The 22,570-nt window shown below is 42.3% G+C and overlaps 1 protein-coding gene across 1 annotated transcript in view; it reads left to right on the top strand.

Annotated features, from left to right (window-relative positions):
• The window catches only part of HAUS3 (HAUS augmin like complex subunit 3), a 29,500-nt gene extending 7,728 nt beyond the window's left edge, over nt 1-21,772 (top strand). Inside the window, exons 2-5 of the mRNA XM_082243903.1 lie at nt 3,054-3,972; nt 9,761-10,200; nt 19,352-19,577; nt 21,500-21,772. Coding sequence (XP_082100029.1) covers nt 3,073-3,972; nt 9,761-10,200; nt 19,352-19,577; nt 21,500-21,721 — 1,788 coding nt within the window. The 5' untranslated portion in view covers nt 3,054-3,072 and the 3' untranslated portion in view covers nt 21,722-21,772. The remainder of the gene's footprint in view (nt 1-3,053; nt 3,973-9,760; nt 10,201-19,351; nt 19,578-21,499) is intronic.
• The last annotated feature ends 798 nt before the right edge of the window (nt 21,773-22,570 follow it).

Genomic DNA, 22,570 nt, shown 5'->3' with positions numbered 1-22,570 from the left:
TTCTACTAGAGCGCTGAGTGCCCCTTGGGCTCTTCGCCATCAGGCCTCCATAGTGCAAGTTTGTAAGGCAGCGATTTAGTCGTCTGTGCACACTTTTACAATGTTCTGCAAGGTAGATTTGTTGGCATCTTCAGATGATTCCTTTGACCGCAAGGTTTTGCAGGCTGCTGTTTCATAAGTTAATGGTTTCTTTCTGTTTAGGGTTTTTTTTCTTTCATGGGTGAGCTCCTGTTGTTCCTGGTTGAGATTCTTGTTACCTAGTTGGCTAAGTTTAGCCTTTGGAGTTTACGTTTACTATCTGGTTGCGTTCCCCCCCCCCCCCCCCACCCCTCAAGCCTACACTGCTTTGGGGCGTTCCAATGGATAAGAAGTATGAGAGCTGCGTCTGTCAATGGACAATAGAGAAAACTGGATTTTTGGAAGATCTTACCGTAAAATCGTTTTCTCAAGTAGTCTTCCAGGACAGCCCATGAGACCTAGGGCTCCTCCTACTAGGACAGGAAACACATTAAATCCAATCGGATAAAAAGGCTGCCCTCTGGTCCTCACCTTCAGTATTAGTGTTTCCTCCGTACAGGGGGTAACATGTTCCTGGAACTACTCCTGGTCTCATGGACTGTCCTTGAAGACTGGGAAAAAGATGCATCTTCTCCTGCCCAAGTGCGGTACCCCTACTTACTGGCATAGGGGTGACCACCTTGTCTCCTGTATCTCAGTGGTATGGGGAAGACAGGACCGTGGATGTCGTCAAGGATCGCAGGGGGAGTCCTCTTCCGTTCCTGGCGGTGTCCTTGGAGCAGCGAGGAGCTGTGTACCCATGACCCGCCCCTCTGATATGGGGATGGTTGTGTCTTCTTCCACTGCTTGCAACTAAACTGTTTTTTGCTGGAGCAGGGTGTGTGGGGTTATGCCTATAGGGACAGCCCCGGGGGCGTAGTGAATTGCTTTTTTCTTTTTTCTTTTTTTTTTTTTTTTTTTTTTTTTTTTACTACTCCTGCAGGGGGCAGCATAACCCAATGGATAAGAAGTATGAGAGCTGCGTCTGTCAATGAACTAAAGAAAAGGATTTAAGGATTTTACTCTAGGATCTTTCAAAAATCCAGTTTTTGCATATTTATCAAGTTTCAGGAGTTGATTCTTTCAAATAATGAAACTTTTCATGTTGAGTCTAAATGGATGGGGGGGGGGGTCTGAAATGTGAAAAGGGAGCTTAGGGACACGCTGTTGGGTGACAGTTACTTGTTGAGATTTCCAATTTCTAGCAGCTGAGGGATACTGGCTCCCATTCCCCATTCACACTAGCCACCTTTTTTGGTGTTTTTTTTTTCTTTTTCTTTTTGAGAGTTTGTTTCAGGATTAAGACCCCATTCACACTGGGGCGAGCCGACTTTGCCGGGCGACCTGTGAAGTCGCGGCGCGCAGCTTGCACCGCGACCTCGGAGCGGCCGGCACGGACTTCATATAATTGAAGTCAATGCAGGTCGCTCCGGGTCGCCCCAAAGAAGCTCCGGACCCTTTTTCTAAGTCGGAGCGACTTGTGTCGCTCCTATTAGAACGGGTCCACAGCTTCTCTATGGCAGGCGACCTGTCAGGCGACCAGGTCGCCTGACAAGTCGCCCCAGTTTGAACCGGCTCTAAGTGTTTTGTTTATATTTTTGGCAAAAAGAAGCTAGTTACTAGTCAAGAAAACGTGCAAAAAAAACATGCATCGTGTTCATCTTCTAGGAATCTACGTGCACCTATTGAAATCTGTTAGGGCCAAAACACACGCCTGCCCCAGAAGAAGCTCCTATGCTGTTTGGCTGCCATATTTCTCCAAAATGTTTCAATACTTTGGGGATCATGAATCTTAGCCAGACTTGCTATTACTTTTATGTGCCAGAACTCCTTTCTATGCCTCGTTAGAGCTGGGGTGTGAGTTTAAGACAAAAACTCGACCAAAGTGCCATTTTTTGTGACTAACAAGAGTACTGTTGCTGGGCCAATAGAAGTTGACTGAGCTTGGCTTTGAACTACGGGAAGGCTATAAGAAAATTAAAACTAGTTATGGAGGAGCAAGTAGAGGGTTTAGTGCAGGGGTTTACAACCCATGGCCCCATAGACTTTAGCATGCGGCCTGGGCCTGTCTGGAGGAAGGCCTGGGATGCGAAGCAAGCACAGTAGCCATAGCGACCGACACAGACAAGTCTGACCATGCTCGTCTGTAGGGACACTGGAGATGCTTTGCAAATCTAGCACCTGCAGCAGCCTACATTGACAAGCAATGCAGATGCACATCTGGAAGAATGCCAGGGTTGCCATGTTTGCAATAGTACCCGAAGCAGGAAATTCAGGGGTGCCAGGTAAGTAAATGCTGTATGGCCAGATTTCAATTTTGTTTGCGTCCAGCACCGATCTCCACAGGTAATCCCTGGCTGTGCAGAGCCGTCAATAGATGTGGGTGCCAGTGACCAACAGTTCTAGTGAATGGGCTCAGCGGCTGCACATACCCGATGAGACCTGCAGGAGGAACTGCTCATCAGCTATCCTTATTGTTAGTGTATTTTCTGTGTTTCCCAAGACAATTTCTCTTCTTTCAATGTGGCCCAGGAAGGTCAAAAGTTTGGACACCCTGGTTTAGTGACTATTAGAGCCATGCTGTGAGGTCTGCTCTTAGGCAGACTTTTTTTTTTTTTTTTTACTTTTATTGCTTCCCTTTTGGGATGAGCTAGGGCCACATTTGCACACTTTGATGGGCTACACAGGAAAAGCTGTTTGCCCATAGATCCATGTGTCCACTTGTTTGCCAACTGCAGCAGTATCCGGTTACAAGTAGAGAAATAACTGTACACACTTAGGCTGCCAGATGGGTGACTCTGCTGCTAGCAATCCTGTCACTGGTAAATTATTGAAATCGACATCCCTGAAAGGCTGCCTGTCTATCCCTAAGGAATTGCTTCCTCTGTAGCTGAGGCAGCAAGCTGCCACTCCCATTGTTAGCAATCTAGAATCAGCACTTTATCTGGCTACAAAAGCCTCATTTCTGATTGTAGTTCTTTATTTTATATTTGCAGAAATCTTATCCTGACAGTCATGAATCCTGGGGATCGGTTTGTCCAGACTTTGCGAAAGCTAGGTTATCCTAAAGCCTCCAAGCTAGAAGGAGAAGACTTTGACTGGTTGTTTGAAACCACTGATGCCAAAAAATTCCTTGAATGGTTTTGTGGTACGGTAACACCGCAAAATGTGGTGTCTGATGAAAAACTGCAGGCCTTAAATGAAATCAAGGACTCAGGCAAAGCTTTCCTGGATGAAAAAGCTTTAGATGAGGTGATGAAGACTTTCAAACCAGCTGGCTCAAAAGCCACTGCAAGGGAAGAAGTGGCCATCGGGAAGCTTGAGGAAGAGATTCAATCCCTGAAAAACCTCAGAAGCCTGCATGTACAAAGACGCAACAAGCTTCAGATGATGGGATCTGCCAATGTCCACTCACGTCTGAAATTCAAGGATAGGGAAGACAAGGAGGCCAAATCATTGAAAAAAAACCTTAATGACCTGCAAGTTTTGGGTAACAAGCTGAACAATGAACTCCAGACAGTGGTTGGAGGAATTCAGAAGTTGATGTCATTTTATGCTCCTCAGGAAGTAGGTTCTACTACATCATCACCGATTTTCCTCTTCCAGGTTCTACTAGATAAATATTTATCTTCTGAAGAACAAAGCACCAACACTTTGACTCTCTTTACTAAAGAGCATTTCTTTGAGGGCCTTTCTAAATGTGTTGAGGGTTCCAAGAATGACTTTCAGCTTGTTCAGCTGGATGGAAAAGGTGGAGATAACCCGGCGCTTGAGGACAAATGTAAAGAAATGATGAGACTTCAGCTGGCATACATCAGTGCCAAACACAAGCTGATACAAGCAAAGGCCAAAAGAACAAGTCTGGTGACAGGTCTACAATGGGTGGAAAGTAATGCAAGTGCACTGCAGGCCACGGTAAGTCTAAGGCATAGAATGTACATTACACATTAGAAGTACAATGGTGTTAAAAGGTTTTTCAGGATAATGGAAATTGTAGTCTAGGTATAGATGTGCTTTTGTTTTAGAATATAGTTAAACTCTGTTAGTCCTGATTCACACTGGTGCTGCTTTGAAATCGCCCTACTTCAAGGTGATTTCAAAGCCACACATCAGTACGATTTGCACTGCCGATTTAATTGCAGCTTGCGACTTCATTTAACACACGTCTATGCAAGTCGCAATGAAATCAGTAAAAAATAGTGCAGAAAACTTTTTAGTTATTGCTGCAACATGAGTCATGGTGATATGAATGGTTCCGTTGCTGGCAATGGGGTGCAACTTGTCATGCCTTTTTGGAACTGTCAAATCGAATGAAAAGTCGCACTGGTGTGAGCAGTGGCTTCGATTTTATTGTAAACGTATTCCTAGCCTGCAATCAGAACCCCCGCACCTAAGAGGACATTTACTGTCACACAGCCAGACAGTGCTACACAGAAGCAGTGAGACAGATAACCTATAAGGTTGCAGCCTGATTTATAAATTCTTCCCTCAGCTGCTATAAAGTAGCCCTGTGGTAATATAAAAGATCTTTCTGAGTACAAATCTATATGTCTTCTGAGTACATTTAGTATGCTAAATAATTGGCTCAAGATTTTGGTATCCAGTGTGTGTAAGGTGTATGTGAGCACCTTGCGCATTACAGAATCTCCTTCAAAGTCTTAGTTCAGATTTGAATACATTTTCAAAATGTCTGTGTTGATTGTTTAGCATTGCTGGCTGGTGCAATGTATATGAAGTCAGAATCCTTAAAAGAATACCTGCCCCTCTGTTCTTCTGTGCTGTTTTTCTGTTAAATATTCAAATTGTGTTCGCTGGGAGCTTTTGATCCAATAATATATTGGTGTGTTCATGGGCTGTCTTTCAGTACCTGGTATTTGACTACACGTCTCCTAATTCCTTGAGCCCAGACAGCATGCCTGCACAGGAGGATAGGGGAGCATGTGGATACACTTCTCTGTCTACACTCCTGTGCAGAGTATACGCACTGTGCACATTAACGCTGAGACATGTGACATATTCATGTGATCTCTCACAACTACAGAAGGTCCATCTATCCTGAATTATATGCAGAACGCTGGCAGTTCACCTTGCTAGAAGTTTTATGGACTCATTTTTGCAGGTGTGGGGAATTCTTGGTAATGAACTACCCTGTTTGCCATAAAAGTAGTAGTAAACTGTTTTTTATCTAGTACCTACAGAAAAAAAACTTTTATAAGGCTTACTTGTAGGTACAGTAAATGTTAGGGATGCACCGAAATGAAAATTTTGGGCCGAAACCGAAAATGCAGGATGCCCTTGGCCGAAAACCGAAACCGAAAATTACTTTTTCCCCCAAAAAAAATTTAAAATGGATAGAACAGGTGCATACACCAAAAACAGGTAGTGACGTACACCTGTCGCTGCCACCCTGTCACAGTATATGTACTGTGATGGGTTGGCAAGAGGTTAATTTAATTACCAATGGTATTTGTATTATGAAGCATGAGGGGTTAATGTATTGTCACTGCTGGTCACTCATCTATTAGTGACCGACCAGTGGCAGGTAATTAACCCCTTTGTGCTGCATTAGTGCAACCAGTATCAGTGCAACCAGTGTTAATTAACACTGATACTGATTGCACTAATGCAGCACAAAGGGGTTAATTACCTGCCACTGGTCGATCACTAATAGAAGAGTGACCTGCAGTGACAATACATTAACCCCTCATGCTTCATAATACAAATACCATTGGTAAGCTGCCTCCGCTTCCCCCCCCCCCCACCCCCACTGCCTCAGCGTCCCCCTCCTCGGGTGTCCTTCATTCAAAAGTCCCGCCTCTGGCCGGCGGCACCGCCTCTCAATGACGTCCCTACTACGATCTGTGCATTATGAATGGACATACCAGGCGGGGGGGCGGGGCGAGCGGCCGCTATAGATAGAACTAATGTGATCCTTCCCTGTCAGCTCAGCACGACTATGTGTGAAAGAGAACAGAACTGACCTGACACCGGGCGGGGGGGCGGGCGGAGCGCCCGCTATTAGCTGTAACTATGTGAGCCTTCCCTTCCCTGTCAGCGGAGATACATGCCTGTCAGGGAAGTGAAGCGCTCACATAGTTACAGCTAATAGCGGCCGCTCCGCCCGCCCGGTGTCAGTTCTGTTCTCATTCACACATAGTCGCGCTGAGCTGACAGGGATAATTCACATAGTTCTATCTATAGCGGACGCTTGTACCCCGCCCCCCCCCCCGCCTGGTATGTCCATTCATTAATGCACAGATCGTAGTAGGGACGTCATTAAGAGGCGGACGGCCGGCCAGAGGCGGGACTTTTAAAACCTGCCCTGCGGTGCGCCCTCCTCCTTCCCCCACGGCGGCCATATTTATTTTCGGCAATGTTAACCCATATCGGCCGAAATGAGAGAGGCTCATTTTCGGCCAATAATTTCGGTGGCCGAAATTTCGGTGCATCCCTAGTAAATGTATCCTAAACCTGCACCATTTAGGAGATATTCATATGTGTAGCAGCCAGTGACATCACTGATGCATGCACGCTGTGCTTTTAGTGGATGGCATGGCGTCATTGAGAGTGCTGTGTCGAGGCCGTGACTCCCGTGTGCAGGAGCGACGTCGTCATGACTCCGCCATTCAAAAGGCCAGAGCCCACAAAGCTGGAAGGAAGACAAGGTGAAGATGGGTTTCTTGTCAGCGGTGACAGCGTGCGGCTGGAAGGATCAATTTTTTTTAGGTTAGTCTGTCATAATGTGTCAGTAAAGGGTGCATACTAGCCCATTATGACATGAGCCCTGGGGGGAGGGGGGGGGGGCATTTTTTTCTTCCTACTGTCTTTAACTACACCCTCCCAGGACCCCTCCCATATATTGTGTACCTGACAGCACCTGACTGTTGGAAGAGCTATTATTTCTCATAATTTCACCATTCCCCACCCCAAACCCCCCCTCCCCATCTCCGTGCATGATTTAAATTAATAGAAATGCATGTTACCATGCATTATTGTGTGTTTTCAACGCCCTTTCTATTGATTGTCAACACACATCATAACGTTTATGGGCATGTGTCATAAATCCCTGATGGGGCCTTTTTTGATGTTTTTTTTAATTAATTTGTTTTTAGCATCAAGCAAAAACTGTGAATCCAGCCTTAAAACGAGATATGTGACTTTAGCATTCCGGATTAAACCCTCTCACATGCTGCTAGTGATTGTACACACACAAAGAACAATTTGTTTACTTATAGCGTCATACAGAATTGGTTACAAAAATAGTCCAGTCTAGTCAGAAAGTGTAATAACCAAAGGCATGCCCCATAAAGCCGAGTCCGGAATTTATGGTCTCATGGCATTTCCACAGATCCATCAGCAACATTAACTAGCTTAACAGTAATTGCACTTTTTATAGTATTTTACCAGCTATAAATCGAAATGCATTGTTTGATATTATTGGTTGAAATTCTAATTCTCTCTTTTAGGAGGTAATACAGCATTTACTGTGCTTTACTATTTAGAAAACTCTTAATCTATATGGACACTTTCCAGAAGATTGACTTTTTCATTCAGTGCCATTTTGAGGTCTGTGTCCAGCCCTGCTATCCGATACCGGAATAGCAGTTACTCAGGGTTACTACTGCTGCTTGGTAGAAATCCTTGCATAGCTTTCCAGTCCCATTACCAAAAAGGAGGAATGGATAGTGAATATAACAGAGGATGCCTTTGGTCATATCTTATATAGAACAGTGTTCAACGCAGCCTGAACTAAAACTAAATAAAAAAAAAAAATGTAATGCAGCATCACTCGTGGATCTAAACAGTTGTCTTCAATTCTATTATTAGGCATTGTAATTGGCAATATCTAGTTGAATGCCATCATCACTTCCTTTTAGTGGGTAGCAATGCTGCAGCACCCTTTTCCAAATCAGGGTTGTCACCATTTTCATCTGCCTTGCTGAAAAAGCGTGGCGCAGTGACATTACACAGGCATGAGCTTTCAGCAAAGCTTGGCCACAGTCTTAATCTCATCATTATACCACGCCACAACCTCCCCTTAAACCCGCCCAACTCTGCCCACTGATACACCCCATTCTATGCTTGTGAAGGTTGTTTTTCCAGGGCATGGTGTATCTTGTAGTAGTTGGTAACTTTCAACTGGACTTGTTCTGTAATGTTCAACAGTTCAATGTGACTAACTACTACAAGATAACCCATTCAATGCAGCTGGTGGGAAATTAGGTTTGGGCAAGGCTACACAGTATTCAGAGGAAGAGCTGGATAAGCTTGCACACCAATTCACTTCAAATGCAGGCAGATGCAGCGTGGATAGGAACTCTAGATTAAGGCTGCGTTCACATATTGGCGTCTCGGATCGTGGGCAGAATCTCCTCCATTCTGAATTCTGCCCACAATCCTGAATCTTTGCCAATCGTGGGATGCCCGTGCGATTCCCGTGACTTGCAATGGCACCGCAAACGCGGCATGATTTTGCCACGATTGTTGCCTGACGAATTGCGGTAAAATTGCACAAACAGAGTCGCGGGATGCCTGACACCCAAAAAAAGTACAAGAACTGCTTTGGCTGTACGTCTTTTTAATAACCTTTCACTTTCTCTTATTCCATAGGAGCTGGAGCAAATACAAAGTGCTTTGTGGGGTGGGGGGGAATGTGATTTTCTCAGTTTCCTTCCAGGATGCAGTGCTCAGGATTGAGTGTTCAATCTCCAGGCCTGAACAATGTGACATGAGGGAGGGCAGCAGGGCATTCACACAGTGAATGGGGACTGGGCTGGCAATGGGACCTGTCACTTTGCCCTGAATGAGAAACATGCTTGAAAAGTTCTCAATTATGAAAATCTGGATTTTTGCAGAAAGCGTCAAGCTCCAGAGCACCCACTTCTATGTTCCTTTCCTCACTGTTGGTCAGTTAGGTTCCTTCTTTCACTAAGGTATCAGGAAGGTGAATGCAAATGTCTAATTTTCTCTGCTGAAGTCTAGAGTTGCATAATAAAGCAACATTTAGTATCTGAAGGTATATGCAGATACCTGGAGTTTTATTTCAGGTATTTATATAGCGCCAACAATTTACGCAGCACTTAACATATTGTACATTCACATCAGGAGCTTACAATCCAAGGTCCCTAACTCACATTCATGCATACACATACTTGGGCCAATTTAGACAGCCAATTAAACTACCAGCATGCCTTTGGAGTGTGGGAGGAAACCAGCACAGGGAGAACACGCAAACTCCAGGCAGGTAGTGTAGTGGATGGGATTCCAACCAATGACCCTAGTGCTGCCAGGCGGAGATGCTAACTACTTGGCCACTGTGCCACCTCGGAGTTGCCTGCTATTATCAACTATTTGCAGTTTAGATGTCATATTCTTGTTGAAGATTTACATACCGAAAACACTGCAGCATGTTTTTTGTGAGGAATTCCTTTCTTGTATGCCTGGGCGCAGAATAAATGAATGCCTTTAACATGCACTGCCCAGTGCAGCAGAAAGTTGGCAGTGTGCCACAGGACCATAGTGAAGTCTTATTTTTCATATGATAGACAGCAGTGGTGCCCATGTTGGTTGCGGATGAGGGCTTCCTCCAATCCATTGATTGTGATAGTTCGTAGTTGCAGTGGAGAACTAGGATTTGCTGAATTCAACTTTTAAATATTCTACTTTAATAAGTGCTGTTGCTGATCACTTTCTTTTTGTGAAGGATGTCCACAAAGACAAACTAAAGGTCCGCATTGCAAGTCTAAAGGAAGAGTCGTCCCAGATCGAGACCCATATAGCTGCCATTAACAGAGACACCCTTCCAGCGCTGGTTCGGGAGAACGCCCAGTTGTTAAATATGCCGGTCGTGAAAGGTGATTACGATGTGCAGATTGCCCATCACAATTTATACCTATCAAGGCAGGACTTGGTGTGTGACCATCTGATGAAGCAGAAGGCCTCCTTTGAGCTCCTTCAGCTGGGATACGAACTAGAACTGAGGAAACAAAGAAATGTTAACCAGCAACTGAAGATGATAATCCAAGATCTGAGGCAAAATGCAGAGAAACTGGAGACAAGGTTACGCATGATGTCGGATGACGCTTTGTTATCGGCAGACCAACCCAAGACTAACATTGATTCTAAAGACACATCTGCTCATGGGTATGCATATAACTTCCCACCTTCTACGTATTTTCTATTAGTTGTATTTTGGGATTATTCTGTAACCTAGGAAAGTGGTGCTCATTAACACGATAAAACAAAGGTAAAATGTAAAAATGAAATAGTGACTTTCTATCAAAAGTACAAAGTAGGCCATAAAAGAGAAATACTGTAAAATTAAAAAGTAAAGTAGATACACTTAATTGCAGTCCTTTGGTTTATCTCAACCCGAAAATGAACTTATTTGCTCCTTGTATGTCTAATAAATATACAATTGAAAGCTTTTTTTGTATCCGTTAAAGCGGATCTTTACTGCATCTGAGCACTACAAACCAAAAAACGCTATTTTAATTTAATTTTTAATCTCGTAAACTCCCCCCAGATCCATGTCTCCATCTTACATTTTGTTGAGAAATCACTTTGAAAAACAACCCCCTAACAATTTTGGCCATGGGCAAATGATTTGTGTATCATTTACTTCCTGGAATCAATCTTCCCTCCATGCATGCAGGAGGGTGTGCTTAGCGGAGAAAACCCCTCCCGAAGACTCCTGGGATGTATGACATCATTTGCCTAGACTTGGAAACCAGAAAGTAATTGAAGAAATGGAAAAAATGTTTTAAAACCAGTAAATATGATATACTTTCCTATTCATTTACTAATGCTAGCGGCATGAGGATTAAAAATCAAAGCTGATTGGGAAAGGGAATTTCCACTTTAAAGCGGAGTTCCATCCACGGGGGTGAAATTTAGCTAAAAATACCCCCGGGACAGTCGGGGCTAGTACATTCCACAATGGATAGCCTCTGTACTGTCCCGGGTCGCACTTACCTTTTAGAAGATGTACTTACCTTGAAAATTTCTTCTCCAGCGCTGCCATCTCGGATGTGGGCAGCTGAAGCCAGCGCGTCCTCTTCCGTGTCCTCTTCTCCCAGAATGCGCCGGCCCCGCTCGTCACTTCCGGTGCGGGCGCGTCATCCCTCCACAGCTTCTGGGCATGCCCAGAAGCTGTCTAGCAGGGAATGAGGTGCCCGCACCGGAAGTGACGAGTGGGGCCAGTGCAGGCGCATTGATTCCTGGGAGCGATGACGTTCAGCTCCCAGGAATCAATGCAAAGAGAAAGTGACGGCGCGGGCCGCGCCACAGAGGGAGGAAGTGGAAGAAAGGTGAGTATCATTTCTTCAATAACAAGGTAAGTAAACAAAAAAAAAAAATCGTAACTATCCATTTGTTTTTCAGGTGACCAAGAGCAAGCGGATGGCCCAAAATCGATTATGTCGATTTTTGTGGCCGGAACTCCGCTTTAAGTGCAAAAAAAGAAAAAAAAACTTGTTGATCCAGTCAGTAATCCAGTGAGCTTGTTACTTTCTGTGGATTCTCAAGCAGTGTTTTTAGCCCTGCTTAGTTCTCTCTTACGAACTACCGAACACCCCTCTCGTGTATTAATATAAGCATACCAGTAAATATAACAGTTTTCATTCAAGGCATGCCTTAAATGTAACTGTTAAAACTCTTAAATTGGTGGGTTTTGTTTCTCTCTAAATCAAGGAGAATACATACAAATAAGAACCCTGTGTGCCTGGTTTAGAAATTCAGCTAATTTGCATTAGCATCCCTTCCAGCTTCAGAAACAAATATTAAACAAGCATTTTTTTTTTTTTTTATTAAAATTCCATAAGTGAAGTGCTATTGAGTTTCCAATTCATTGCTTACTGACTTGCTGACTACGAAACGCTCTCCTGCACCGAACTTGACTTATGACCCCCCAACGTGGATTATTGGTCTAGTAATTCAGACTTTCCTGCCTCAGACCTGAGAACTGAGCTTGCCTGACGTTGTCGGCCATTGGTCTCCACTCATTACAGGTATTCTCCTAATAGAATAATCTGGCCACAACGTGGAGACAGTCCCAACTCAACAAACCCTGAGTGAACATGTTGTTTCACTAACTGAGGTTGTTCAAGGCTTACAAACACGAGTGCAAGAGTTGCAAGGAGAAGTAATTGAATTGTGAGCACAACTTGCGCAGCAACACCAACAAACCGCTAATAACAGTGATTCAAACCACTTCCCTTTGCCTGATAAATTCAACGGGGATCCTAAATTCTATTGAGGCTTCCTAAATCAATGTCGACTGCAGCTTACCGATTTGCATCCCCACGCTCCAAGACAGGCTTTATTATATCTCTGTTCGTTGATGAGGCCATGGCATGGGTTTCCCCATACTTGGAGCAAGATCATGTGATTCTAGGAGATTGAGGGGTTTGTAACAACCATCAACTTAATTTTCGATGATCCGAATCACAGTGCAACTGCTGAAATTGTTTTACTGAGACGTTCTGTTGCTGAATATGCTACCGAATTTCATAGATGGGTAACTGATACCACTTGTAATGACAGTGCAAAGCGCTTTCACTTTAGAAAATGAATATCTGAGAATATAAAAGATGAAATATCCAGAATATATACGCCCAATGATCTTGATGACTTTATTAAATTGAGCATTAAGATCAATGGATCATTTATGAAGAGATGTTTTGAGAAGCAAAGATCTGTTGACTTTAGCTCCTCGTTCAATCTTCAACCAACGGCTAAATCTTTTGCCAGCTATGAACCTGAACCCAAACTTATACAGATTGAAGTTCTCAGCTTTTCTGAAAAGAGACGCACACATGAACCTAATCTTTGCCTCTATTGCGGTCAGTCAGATCATTACGCCCTCAGGTGTCCAAATAATTCAAGATAAACCATTGCAGCGGCCGGTCAAAGAGTTGTCCACTTCTAGGTAAAACAGGGCTTGACAAATTTGTTTAGAATCTAGGAGCCAGCTAAAAAAGTTAGGAGACAGTTTTTTTTTTTTTTAACAACAAAGCTTTATTTTCAATGACGAAAATAACCGATCTTAAATTTAAACAGTGCAGCAAGGTTGTGGCGATAGGAGATCCAGTGACCAAGAGTAACATATGCCACCTTAGGCCCCTTTCACACGGGTGCCTACGCTAAGCAGAATCCACATGCTCAGTGGGAATCTCTCTGCTGATCCCCGCTGAGCAGGCGGATGACCGGTCCTGTCCGCTCTGCTATGCAGACACAGCCCATTCTCCTCTATGGGGCAATCAGATGGAAACGGATCATCTGTTTCCATCCGATGCCATCCAATCCGATTCACTGGACGGATGGTAAATAGAACCACCATCCGTCTGTTTTTGGCGGACAGGATCGGATGGCGGCGGCTTGCCACTCCATAGAGACTGAAGGGTCCGATCAGGTCCGCCTGAAAAACTGACAGGCGGACCTGATCAGAAAGCCAGTGTGAAAGGGGCCATCGGCTGTGTGGCATGGCAGGGCAGGGAGATGATGAAAAATAATAATTTTTTTTTTTCCATAAAAGATTCTTATTGTGAATAAGGGATTTTAATGCAAAACAAAAGATCAACACATTGCAAGGAGATTACAAAATGCAATTTTTAAAGTAAGGCCCCTTTCACACGGTCCGCATTCCGTTGCGGACCGTGCTCTGCTCAGCGGGGATCGATCCGCAGATCCCCGCTGAGCCGGCGGATGACAACTCCATCTCCGCACTGTGTGCGGAGAGGGAGGTGTCAGAGCCCCGCTGCTCTCTATGGGGAATCGGATGAGAGCGGACCGCCTGTCCGCTCTCATCCGATCAGATCCCCAGGACGGATGGAAAATAGGGTTTCCATCCGTCCGGATTTCATGGACAGGATCGGATGCGGATGGCAGCTGTGTCAGCGGACATGTCTCCACTGACATCCGCTGCTCCATAGGGCTGAATGGGGCATCCGATCAGATCCGCCTAAAAAACTGACAGGAGGATCTGATCGGATCGCCCGTGTGAAAGAGCCCTTAGGGCTCTTTCACACGGCCTCTCCATATGTCTGCAAATCATCCTATTTTTTTGCGGATGATTTGCGGACATAATGTATGTCAATGGCATTGCAGATGTCAGCGGAATACCATCCGCTGACATCCGATTTTCTTCCTTTCAGTTCTGTTCCGTTTTTTGGAACGGAACAGAACCCTATTTTTCCTCCGTTCAAAAAATGGAAAGGAAGGAAAATCGGATGTCAGCGGTGTCATCCGCTGACATCCGCAATGCCCATAGACTTACATTATGTCCGCATATCATCCGCAAACGGATGGGATGATATGCGGACACACAGAGCGGATGACACAAATGTCATCCGCTCCGTGAAAAAAAAAAAAGTCCCGCAGCGGACAAAAACAGCGGAGCAGCCATCTGAAAGAGCCCTTACACTCTTTTGCAGAAGTGCATAAATATGTAGAACACATTATCCTTGAACTTCCAGGAGAGAGCAGTGTAAAATGGGATTTAAAAATTAAATCAAATAATACCCACACTCCCTGCACACTTACCTTTTAAGCAAAGGGTGCCAGATGAATTTTCATAAATTATGTTTTCAGGGACTTGTTAGACCAATTTTTGGTGGCTTTGGATGATATACTTATCTTTTCGACCAATATACAGGAACACTGGGATCATGACCATACTGTCTTAGAACTATGACCAAAATAAATTTATATATTAAATTAGAAAAATGTGATTTCGAACAGACCCATATACAGTTCTTGGGCTACATCATCTCTCCTGAAGGGCTGAACATGGATTTCAGCAAGGTCCAAGCCATCCTAGACTGGCCTATCCCCAAGAACATAAAAGATGTGCAATGGTTCTTGGGGTTTGCAAACTTTTACCAGAGATTTTAAAACATTTTCAATTCAATTGTGGCCCTTCGTTACTCGTGACAAGGAAGGAGGCACGTTTCTGGTGGTCCAGAGAGGCAGAAATGGCTTTCTCACATCTGAAAAACCTTATTCATCACTGCACATGTACTGGTACATCCTAATACAGAACTTCCCTTTTATAGTAGAAGAATATGCCTCCAATACAGACATTGGAGCAGTTCTTTCTGAGAGAATTGATGAGAATTTTTATTACACCCATGTGCCTTTTTATTCCCGCCAAATGACAACTAAAGAACTGATATCGGCAACAAGGAACTTTTAGCAATAAAGGAAGCCTTCACTGAAGGGAGACACCACACATCCCATAATTCCTTACTGACCTCAAAAATCTTTAATTTATTAAATCCGCCAAGAGGCTCAATGCAAGGCAGGCAAGATTGACTTTTTTTTCTTTTTTCAAGATTCAATTTTGTAATTTTCTTACAGACCAGGATGCAAAATTGGAAAAGGACTTTCGAGAATGTCTGGTGACTCTTCTACCGATTTTAGAACCAGTACTATCTTGCAAGACAGACCCTTTTTGGGAGTAATGTACGCGGCAGCGCTTCTTTCAAAGCTTAAAGAAACTTATGATCGGGACCCACTCCTAAACCGTCTACCAGGAAATTTGCACATGGACTTTCATGGGGGCCGCTGGACCTTTGAAAAAAGAATGTATGTCCCTGAAGAGGCACGACTTAAGGTCAAAATCTGCTGGTCACCCTGGAATTAGGAAAACAGACCTCCTTGCTCATACCTTTTTGATGGCCTTCCTATCGGAAACATGCAATGGAGTATGTTAACTCATGTGAATCCTGTGCCCGACACAAAGTACCACACTCCCTCCCGGTAGGTCTGCTACAGCCTCTTCCTGTTCTATTGTGACCATGGAGATCCATTTCAATGGATTTTATTGTGGACCTACCCCCTTCCAAGGTATTTACAACTGTCATGGTGGTGGTGGACCGTTTAAGATGGCTCATTTTTATGCCCGTCACTAGTATTCCTACAGCTGAAGACATTGCTGAAATATTAATACGAGAAATTTACAGACTGCATGGGCTCCCAGATGAAATATCAGATCAAGGAGTCCAGTTCACATCCTGACTATGGAACACTTTCTGTTCTACTCTGGGAATCCAAGTTAACCTATCAACTGCCTTTCATCAACAATTAAATGGGCAGACTGAGAGAAAGAATCAAACTTTTTAGAGCAATATCTTCATTGTTTCTTTTTCTATCTTCAGGATGACTGGACCGAATATCTACAGTTAGCAGAATTTGCTTACAATAACTCCTGCCATAGTTCCATCTCTCTAAGCCCATTGCTCGCCAATTAGGGATGTCATCCATCTTTTATCTCCGGAATTCCCATAGTTCTCTTTACCAACTGTAAATGCAAGGGTGTCGGCTTTACAAAATAATCAAGAATTGCTGAAGAATGCTTTACACAAAGTCAAGAATCCTTTTAGGGTAATTGCAAATATACACAGACGACCCATTCCTCCCTAATCATTAGGTGATAAGGTCTGGCTATTCACTAAACACAACTTAAACTTCCTTCTCAGAAACTTGGTCCTAAGTTCATTGGATCCTTCGCAGTAAATGCACAAATTCATCCTGTGGCTTACAAACTTATTCATAAGGCTCTTTAAATCCTTTTTCTGGTTGTACACATCACCCACCAGACCTGTCCTGGTGCAAGGGGAAGAAAAATTCATATTGGATAAAGTTCTTGACTCCCCTATGCATCGTGGTAAACTACAATACCTATTAAGATGGAAAGCCTATGGACCACAGGAGGATTCTTGGGAGCCCAAGGAGCATGTTCATGCCCCTAGATTTAATAAGAGAATTTCCTCATATATTCACTTAAAAAAAAAAAAAAACCTGACCCTAAGACTTCCAGAGGACGTCCTGGGAGGAGGGGAGTACTGTCGGGACCTGGTCTCAAACCTCGGACCTCTTCTGTCTCTGGCATTGATTCTTCTCGCTGAACTATCTGGAATGATTGGACAGTCCTACCTGATCTATCAGAAAACCCTGCCTCGTGTCTGGATTTCTTTTGAACCTTGAACTCCTTGCTCCTCCCATGAGCTTCCTATATAAGCCTTGCCTCTGCACTTCCTGTCGCCAGATTATTGTGGTCTGATACTGCATTATGCTTGAGCTACTTTTATTGCTGTTTGGAAAACGACTTTGGCTTGTGACCCCCACCCCCCCCCCCCGACTACGAAACTCTCCTCCCTGGATTGACCTTGGCTTGAGACCCCCCAACATGGATTATTGGTCTAGCAAGTCAGACATTCCTACCTCTCAGACCTGAGAACTGAGTTTGCCTGACGTTATCAGCCATTGGTCTCCACTCATTACAGGTATTTGGTTTGTGGTTTTCAGATACAGTGTAGTTATGCATTAAAGATAAGACTGCATTAAAGATAAGGCTACCTATGTGTGAGTAAATCATACTTGCAGGTAAATGTTTTTTTTTTTTTTTCTTTTATTGTATAAAATCACACCTGAAGAAGAAAACGAGATGCTTTCAAAACCTCTCACCTCCAAAATATAATAATTTAGCCAATTGAAAGGCATTGCCTACATTTTTATTTACCTTTTTTTACCAGTGTTCTCTGTCACCTAAAATATTTTTGTAGATGAAATTAACACTATTTTAGTAGACTTAAATACAACTAAAACGATTCAGATGACTAAAACTTAAATCGCATTTTAGTCAAAGAACTTTGACTAATGCCCCATACACACGTGCAGATTATCTGCAGACTTTTGTCTGCAGACTTACCTTTTCTATGTAGTGCAAGGGCCTGCCGGATTGCATACAAATTGAAAGTGTTTAGGTTTGACCTCATATTATATGGTTTTGGTAAGTCTGCAGACAAAAGTCTGCAGATAATCTGCACGTGTGTATGGGGCATTAGACTAAATTGAAAATTACGGTCAAAATTAACACTGGTATTACAGTGCGGTAAAAAGTATTTAATCCCCTGCTGATTTTGTATGTTTGCCCACTTACAAAGAAATGATCAGTCTATAATTTAATGGTAGGTTTATTTTATTTTTTTGAAGATTCTTTTTATTTTTTTTTTTTCCCAAAAGAAAATAAAAGGTACAGAAAAAGCCTCTGGGCAATACCCCGGCTCATAAAAACAATAATAAAAAAAAAAAAAAAAAGTGTAATAGAACATAGCAAAAACTTAAGTAGACTTAAAACATCCCCTTGCTGCTATAAATAGAGAGGATCTAAAAGTGCTCAAGCATATTAAGCGGTATGGGTGTTGGAGAAGGAGACCCCTATTATCAATAACCACAACTGTCGCTCATTTTCGCTGTGCCATTCTCCACGGATGCATCGGGGGTTCGATTAATTTGGCAGGTATTCTAGTACCTTTACCATGACAGCAAAACAGGGTTAATGGTAGGTTTATTTTAACAGTGAGAGACAGAATAACCAAAATAACCAGAAAAACGCATTTCAAAAGTTATAAATTGATTTCCATTTTAATGAGTGAAATAAGTATTTGATCTCCTATAAATCAGCAAGATTTCTGGCTTCCAAGTGTCTTCTATACAGGTAATGAGCTAAGATTAGGAGCTCTTAAGGGAAGTGCTCCTAATCTGTTTGCTTCTGTGGACAGGTGTCTTTTTATACAGGTAACAAACAGATTAGGAGCTCTCCCTTTTAAGAGCTCCTAATCTCGGCTCATTACCTGCATAGAAGACACCTGGAAGACAGAAATCTTGCTGATTGATAGGGGATCAAATACTTATTTCATTTATTAAAATGCAAATAAATTTATACCTTTTTTTTTAAATGCATTTTTCTGGATTTTGTGGTGTTCTGTCCCTTACTGTTAAAACAAGCCTACCATTAACATTTTTGACTAATCATATCTTTGTCAGTGTGCAAACGTACAAAATCAGCAGGGGATCAAATACCTTTTTCCCTCACTGTATATCACGACAACTAAATCTGTGTGTGTAGTGCATGTTCAAACCTTAATACCATAAATAACATGTTATTAGATTTTTACTTCAGGAGTATATGAGTTTGGAAATCTAGTGAAATGCTTAAATAATGCATTACAATTTAACTAAACCCATTCGATTTTAGTCCACTAAACTTCAACTAAAACAATTCAGATGACTAAAATACAACTAAAATGGCATTTTAATCAAGAGACTATGACTAAAATTATAAATTTAATGTTAGAATTACCACTGCCTATCACTTTATCTATGGCTAACAGTGTGACATTTGGTTTGAAGAGAAGGGGCACTGAAGTAACAGATGCATGGAGGAATGTGACTAACATCTGCCTAGTTATTGCATTACAGGCACTCTTATTATAGGCCTTCTGTATTGCAGGTTATTCCAGCTTCTGGATGGAGATAACACACAGAAACTGTTCAGAACATACAGCGGTTTGGAATCTGTTGCTGCGAAATTGTCCCAGGAAATCTACACTGTAAAAAATCAGCTGGCTGTTTGTGAGCAGGAACAGTCCAATCTCCTGTCAAAGCTGGAAGCAAATATGAAATCCCTGCAAGATTTTATGTATCCTGATGGGAGCGAATTAATGCTGCAAACACCAGTAAGTTACAAAAACAGGAGAGATTTAATTAAATTATTATGGTGCGGCTATATGTGAATGGTTTTAGGTCCATTTTCTGTTTCAATATGTCTTTATTTCAGCATTTTAGACCTACAGAACAAGAAGCATAATTCTGTAGAAACATATACATATACAGCATAAAACAACGCTAATCTATGGGCCTGAAAACACCTTCTGTAGTCTGTCCATAAAATACCAACAATCAGAAAATTAAAGGAAGATACTGTAACATAGTAACAAGCAAAATAGGTAGGGGATTAAAAAAAAAAAGAGGTAAGGAACAAAAAGGGGCCAAGGTTAAGAGGGGGGGGGGGGTCTTCCAGGGGTCATTAGATAAGTAATGTTTGATCCAGGGCATCCAGACATGTTCAATCTTGCACATGTTATCATTGAGAATCTCAGACATCTTTTAATTCAAAAGAAACCACGCCATCTTATATTTTCCTGTGCCACCTTTGGTGTGGAGGACCGCCAAGCTTTTTTTTTTTTTTTTTTTTATTATTCTTTAAGGAAAGCCGCATCCAATACACCATATACTGTAAGTACAGGGAAAATAATTCATACAATCTGATATATAAAGGAATCGTCGGGAAGCAATACAACCTGATCAATATATAAAGGGCTAAGCCTCTGAAGGGCAACCAAAACATGGACCATAAAGCTTTAACCGAGACTTGTTTGCCATAAAAAAAAAAAAAAAAAAAACATAGGGAAGCAGACCTGGGCATCCATGCCATGCTAGATTTCAAGTTTAATAGCGCAGCTGGGTTTTTTTATTTTTCCCCCTCCCCAGATACCCCTGCTCAGAAGCATGTAAACCATCTGGTATAGCCAGTTTTTTAAAAATCGACCATATGTGAAAAAAAAGGTACCCAGACTTTGGCACCCCCCTAAATCACAACCCTGATACGGTCTCTATTAAATCATATGCATTCTGATGTTTTCAAGGTTTGTAGAGAGGACAGGCTTTTTATGGTAGTTGTAGCAAAGTTTTAATTGGTAAGTAACAAAAGATCTCCAAGACTGAGGATTCATAGAAGCTATACATAAAGAGGTGAAGCCAATGGCCCCTTCGGGCAATATCAATTAAACACTTAGAGTGGAATTTATCAAAACTGGAGTAGCCAGAATCTGGAACTTCAGCTTCTTCTATCTTTCATTTTCAATTAAGTGAACAAATTGAGGATGAAAGCCGATTGGTTGCCATGCACAGCTTTTCCAGATTCTGGCTGCTCAACCTTTGAGAATTCCCCCCTCTATATAGGCCCTTGGAGACCCACAATCGGAAACAAGTTTGGTTTTGGGGTAATTGTATTAGAACTGGAAGATGCTGTATCCCAAAAGGAAATTTTCATACAAAATATAGCATTAAAGCTAAAGTTTAGCTCTATAAACATATGTGGACTAGTATTATAAAGGATTTGTAATTCTGCTTTGCCAGTTTTGATTCATACACCATATTCTTTTTTGTGCAATGTGACCATGCTCCCTTGTTTGCTGAAGGATATGTTGATCCAAACATAGGAAATGCTGGTAAACCTTTTATCTATCCAGTGTATTGTGCATATATTACCGAGTTTAGCATTTCACGTAACAAAAACTTGTGCTTGGAGAAATCTGGGAGCTGCCATTATGGACCTCCCTTTTGAAAAAGCTAGATGCATAGCAATAATGCCGATCTCTATTGTCATTTTCTGAGCCAGAATAAGCATCCAGCAGATTGAGTCAGTTCTGCATGCTTTTTTCCAGTGCGTGACTCAGAATAAATTGGAGACAGACAGCAAGTTAGCATTTTCAAAAGACGTTCGTAGCCGCAGCATCTAAATTTTCTCTTCTCACAGGAATGTCAACCTTGGAGGATAATGGGCTATATAATTGATTTTTGCCTATTCTCATTTTAGGAAGTGTCAACTAATTTTCAGCATTTACATGCCAATCTGGAAAAACTCAACCAGATTGTACTAGAGGTTCTGGAGGATCTCAAAGTAAAGCGAAAGATCTTGGAGTCCAGCAAGTTTGATAAGCTGGAGAAACACATTTACGTATACTTCTTCCAGAATGAGAAGCTTTTAAAGACTGTTGTGGAGAGCTTGGAGTCCCAGACAGAGATTCATGGCCCTTAATGTTATGTCCTAGAGGCAATCATGTAACATGCTTCCTGTAGACTATGTAAATCAATTTTTTAAAACTAAAACAAAATGTTTTTATGCATGATTTTACGACAGCAGGCTTGACACTTAACCAACTTCAGGTGTCTGCATTCTGGCTAAAGTGTTAATGAAACCAGGTGCATGGTATGAACTGACAACTAGACATGAGCTTGGGCATCCTCTAAATTCATCTCTAACCTAAACTCTCATGAGCTGTGGGGCAGGGAATGATCCAGTCCACAGCTCAGAGGGAGTACAAAAAAATGGGATTTCGAAGTTTAGGTTAGAGCTGAGTTCAGAAGATGTCCAAGCTCATCTCTATTGACAACCCTCTCCGGGATGACCTGTCCTCCTTGTCGTTATTCACCAGTCAGAGCAGTAAGGAAGAACAAGGCTTCTGCAGATTTGCATACAAGGAAGGATTACCATCAGTTTTAAGGACACTTTAGCTGGAATTTAAAACTGTTATGATTGCAGAAACCTTTTAATTTATTGTTTTTAATTTTAAGCTTTGTCTTATCTGTCCAAAACCTTCACATGAATTAATCTTCTACACATGCCTGACTTTTTTTAAAATAAATCAGCTGTTATAAATACACCATATCGTATATTCTCATATTTGTTTTTACACTTTGCATGTGAGCCGAATACTGAGAGCTAAAAACTGAACTAACAGTATAGAACCTTTGTCAACAGACTTTTGTATGCTTCAGACTGGTTTGGCATTCACATACACTTCTATAGGAATGCAAAACCTACTTGAAGTAGGTCAGATTCTGGTCATATTCACAAATCAGTGAATTCGGATTGATCTCACAAGTG

This window comes from Pelophylax lessonae, assembly GCF_965119305.1.
Source record: "Pelophylax lessonae genome assembly, chromosome: 1".
Lineage (NCBI taxonomy): Eukaryota > Metazoa > Chordata > Amphibia > Anura > Ranidae > Pelophylax > Pelophylax lessonae.
Note: the sequence above shows the minus strand (reverse complement) of the source record. Positions and strands in the feature narration are given on the sequence as shown.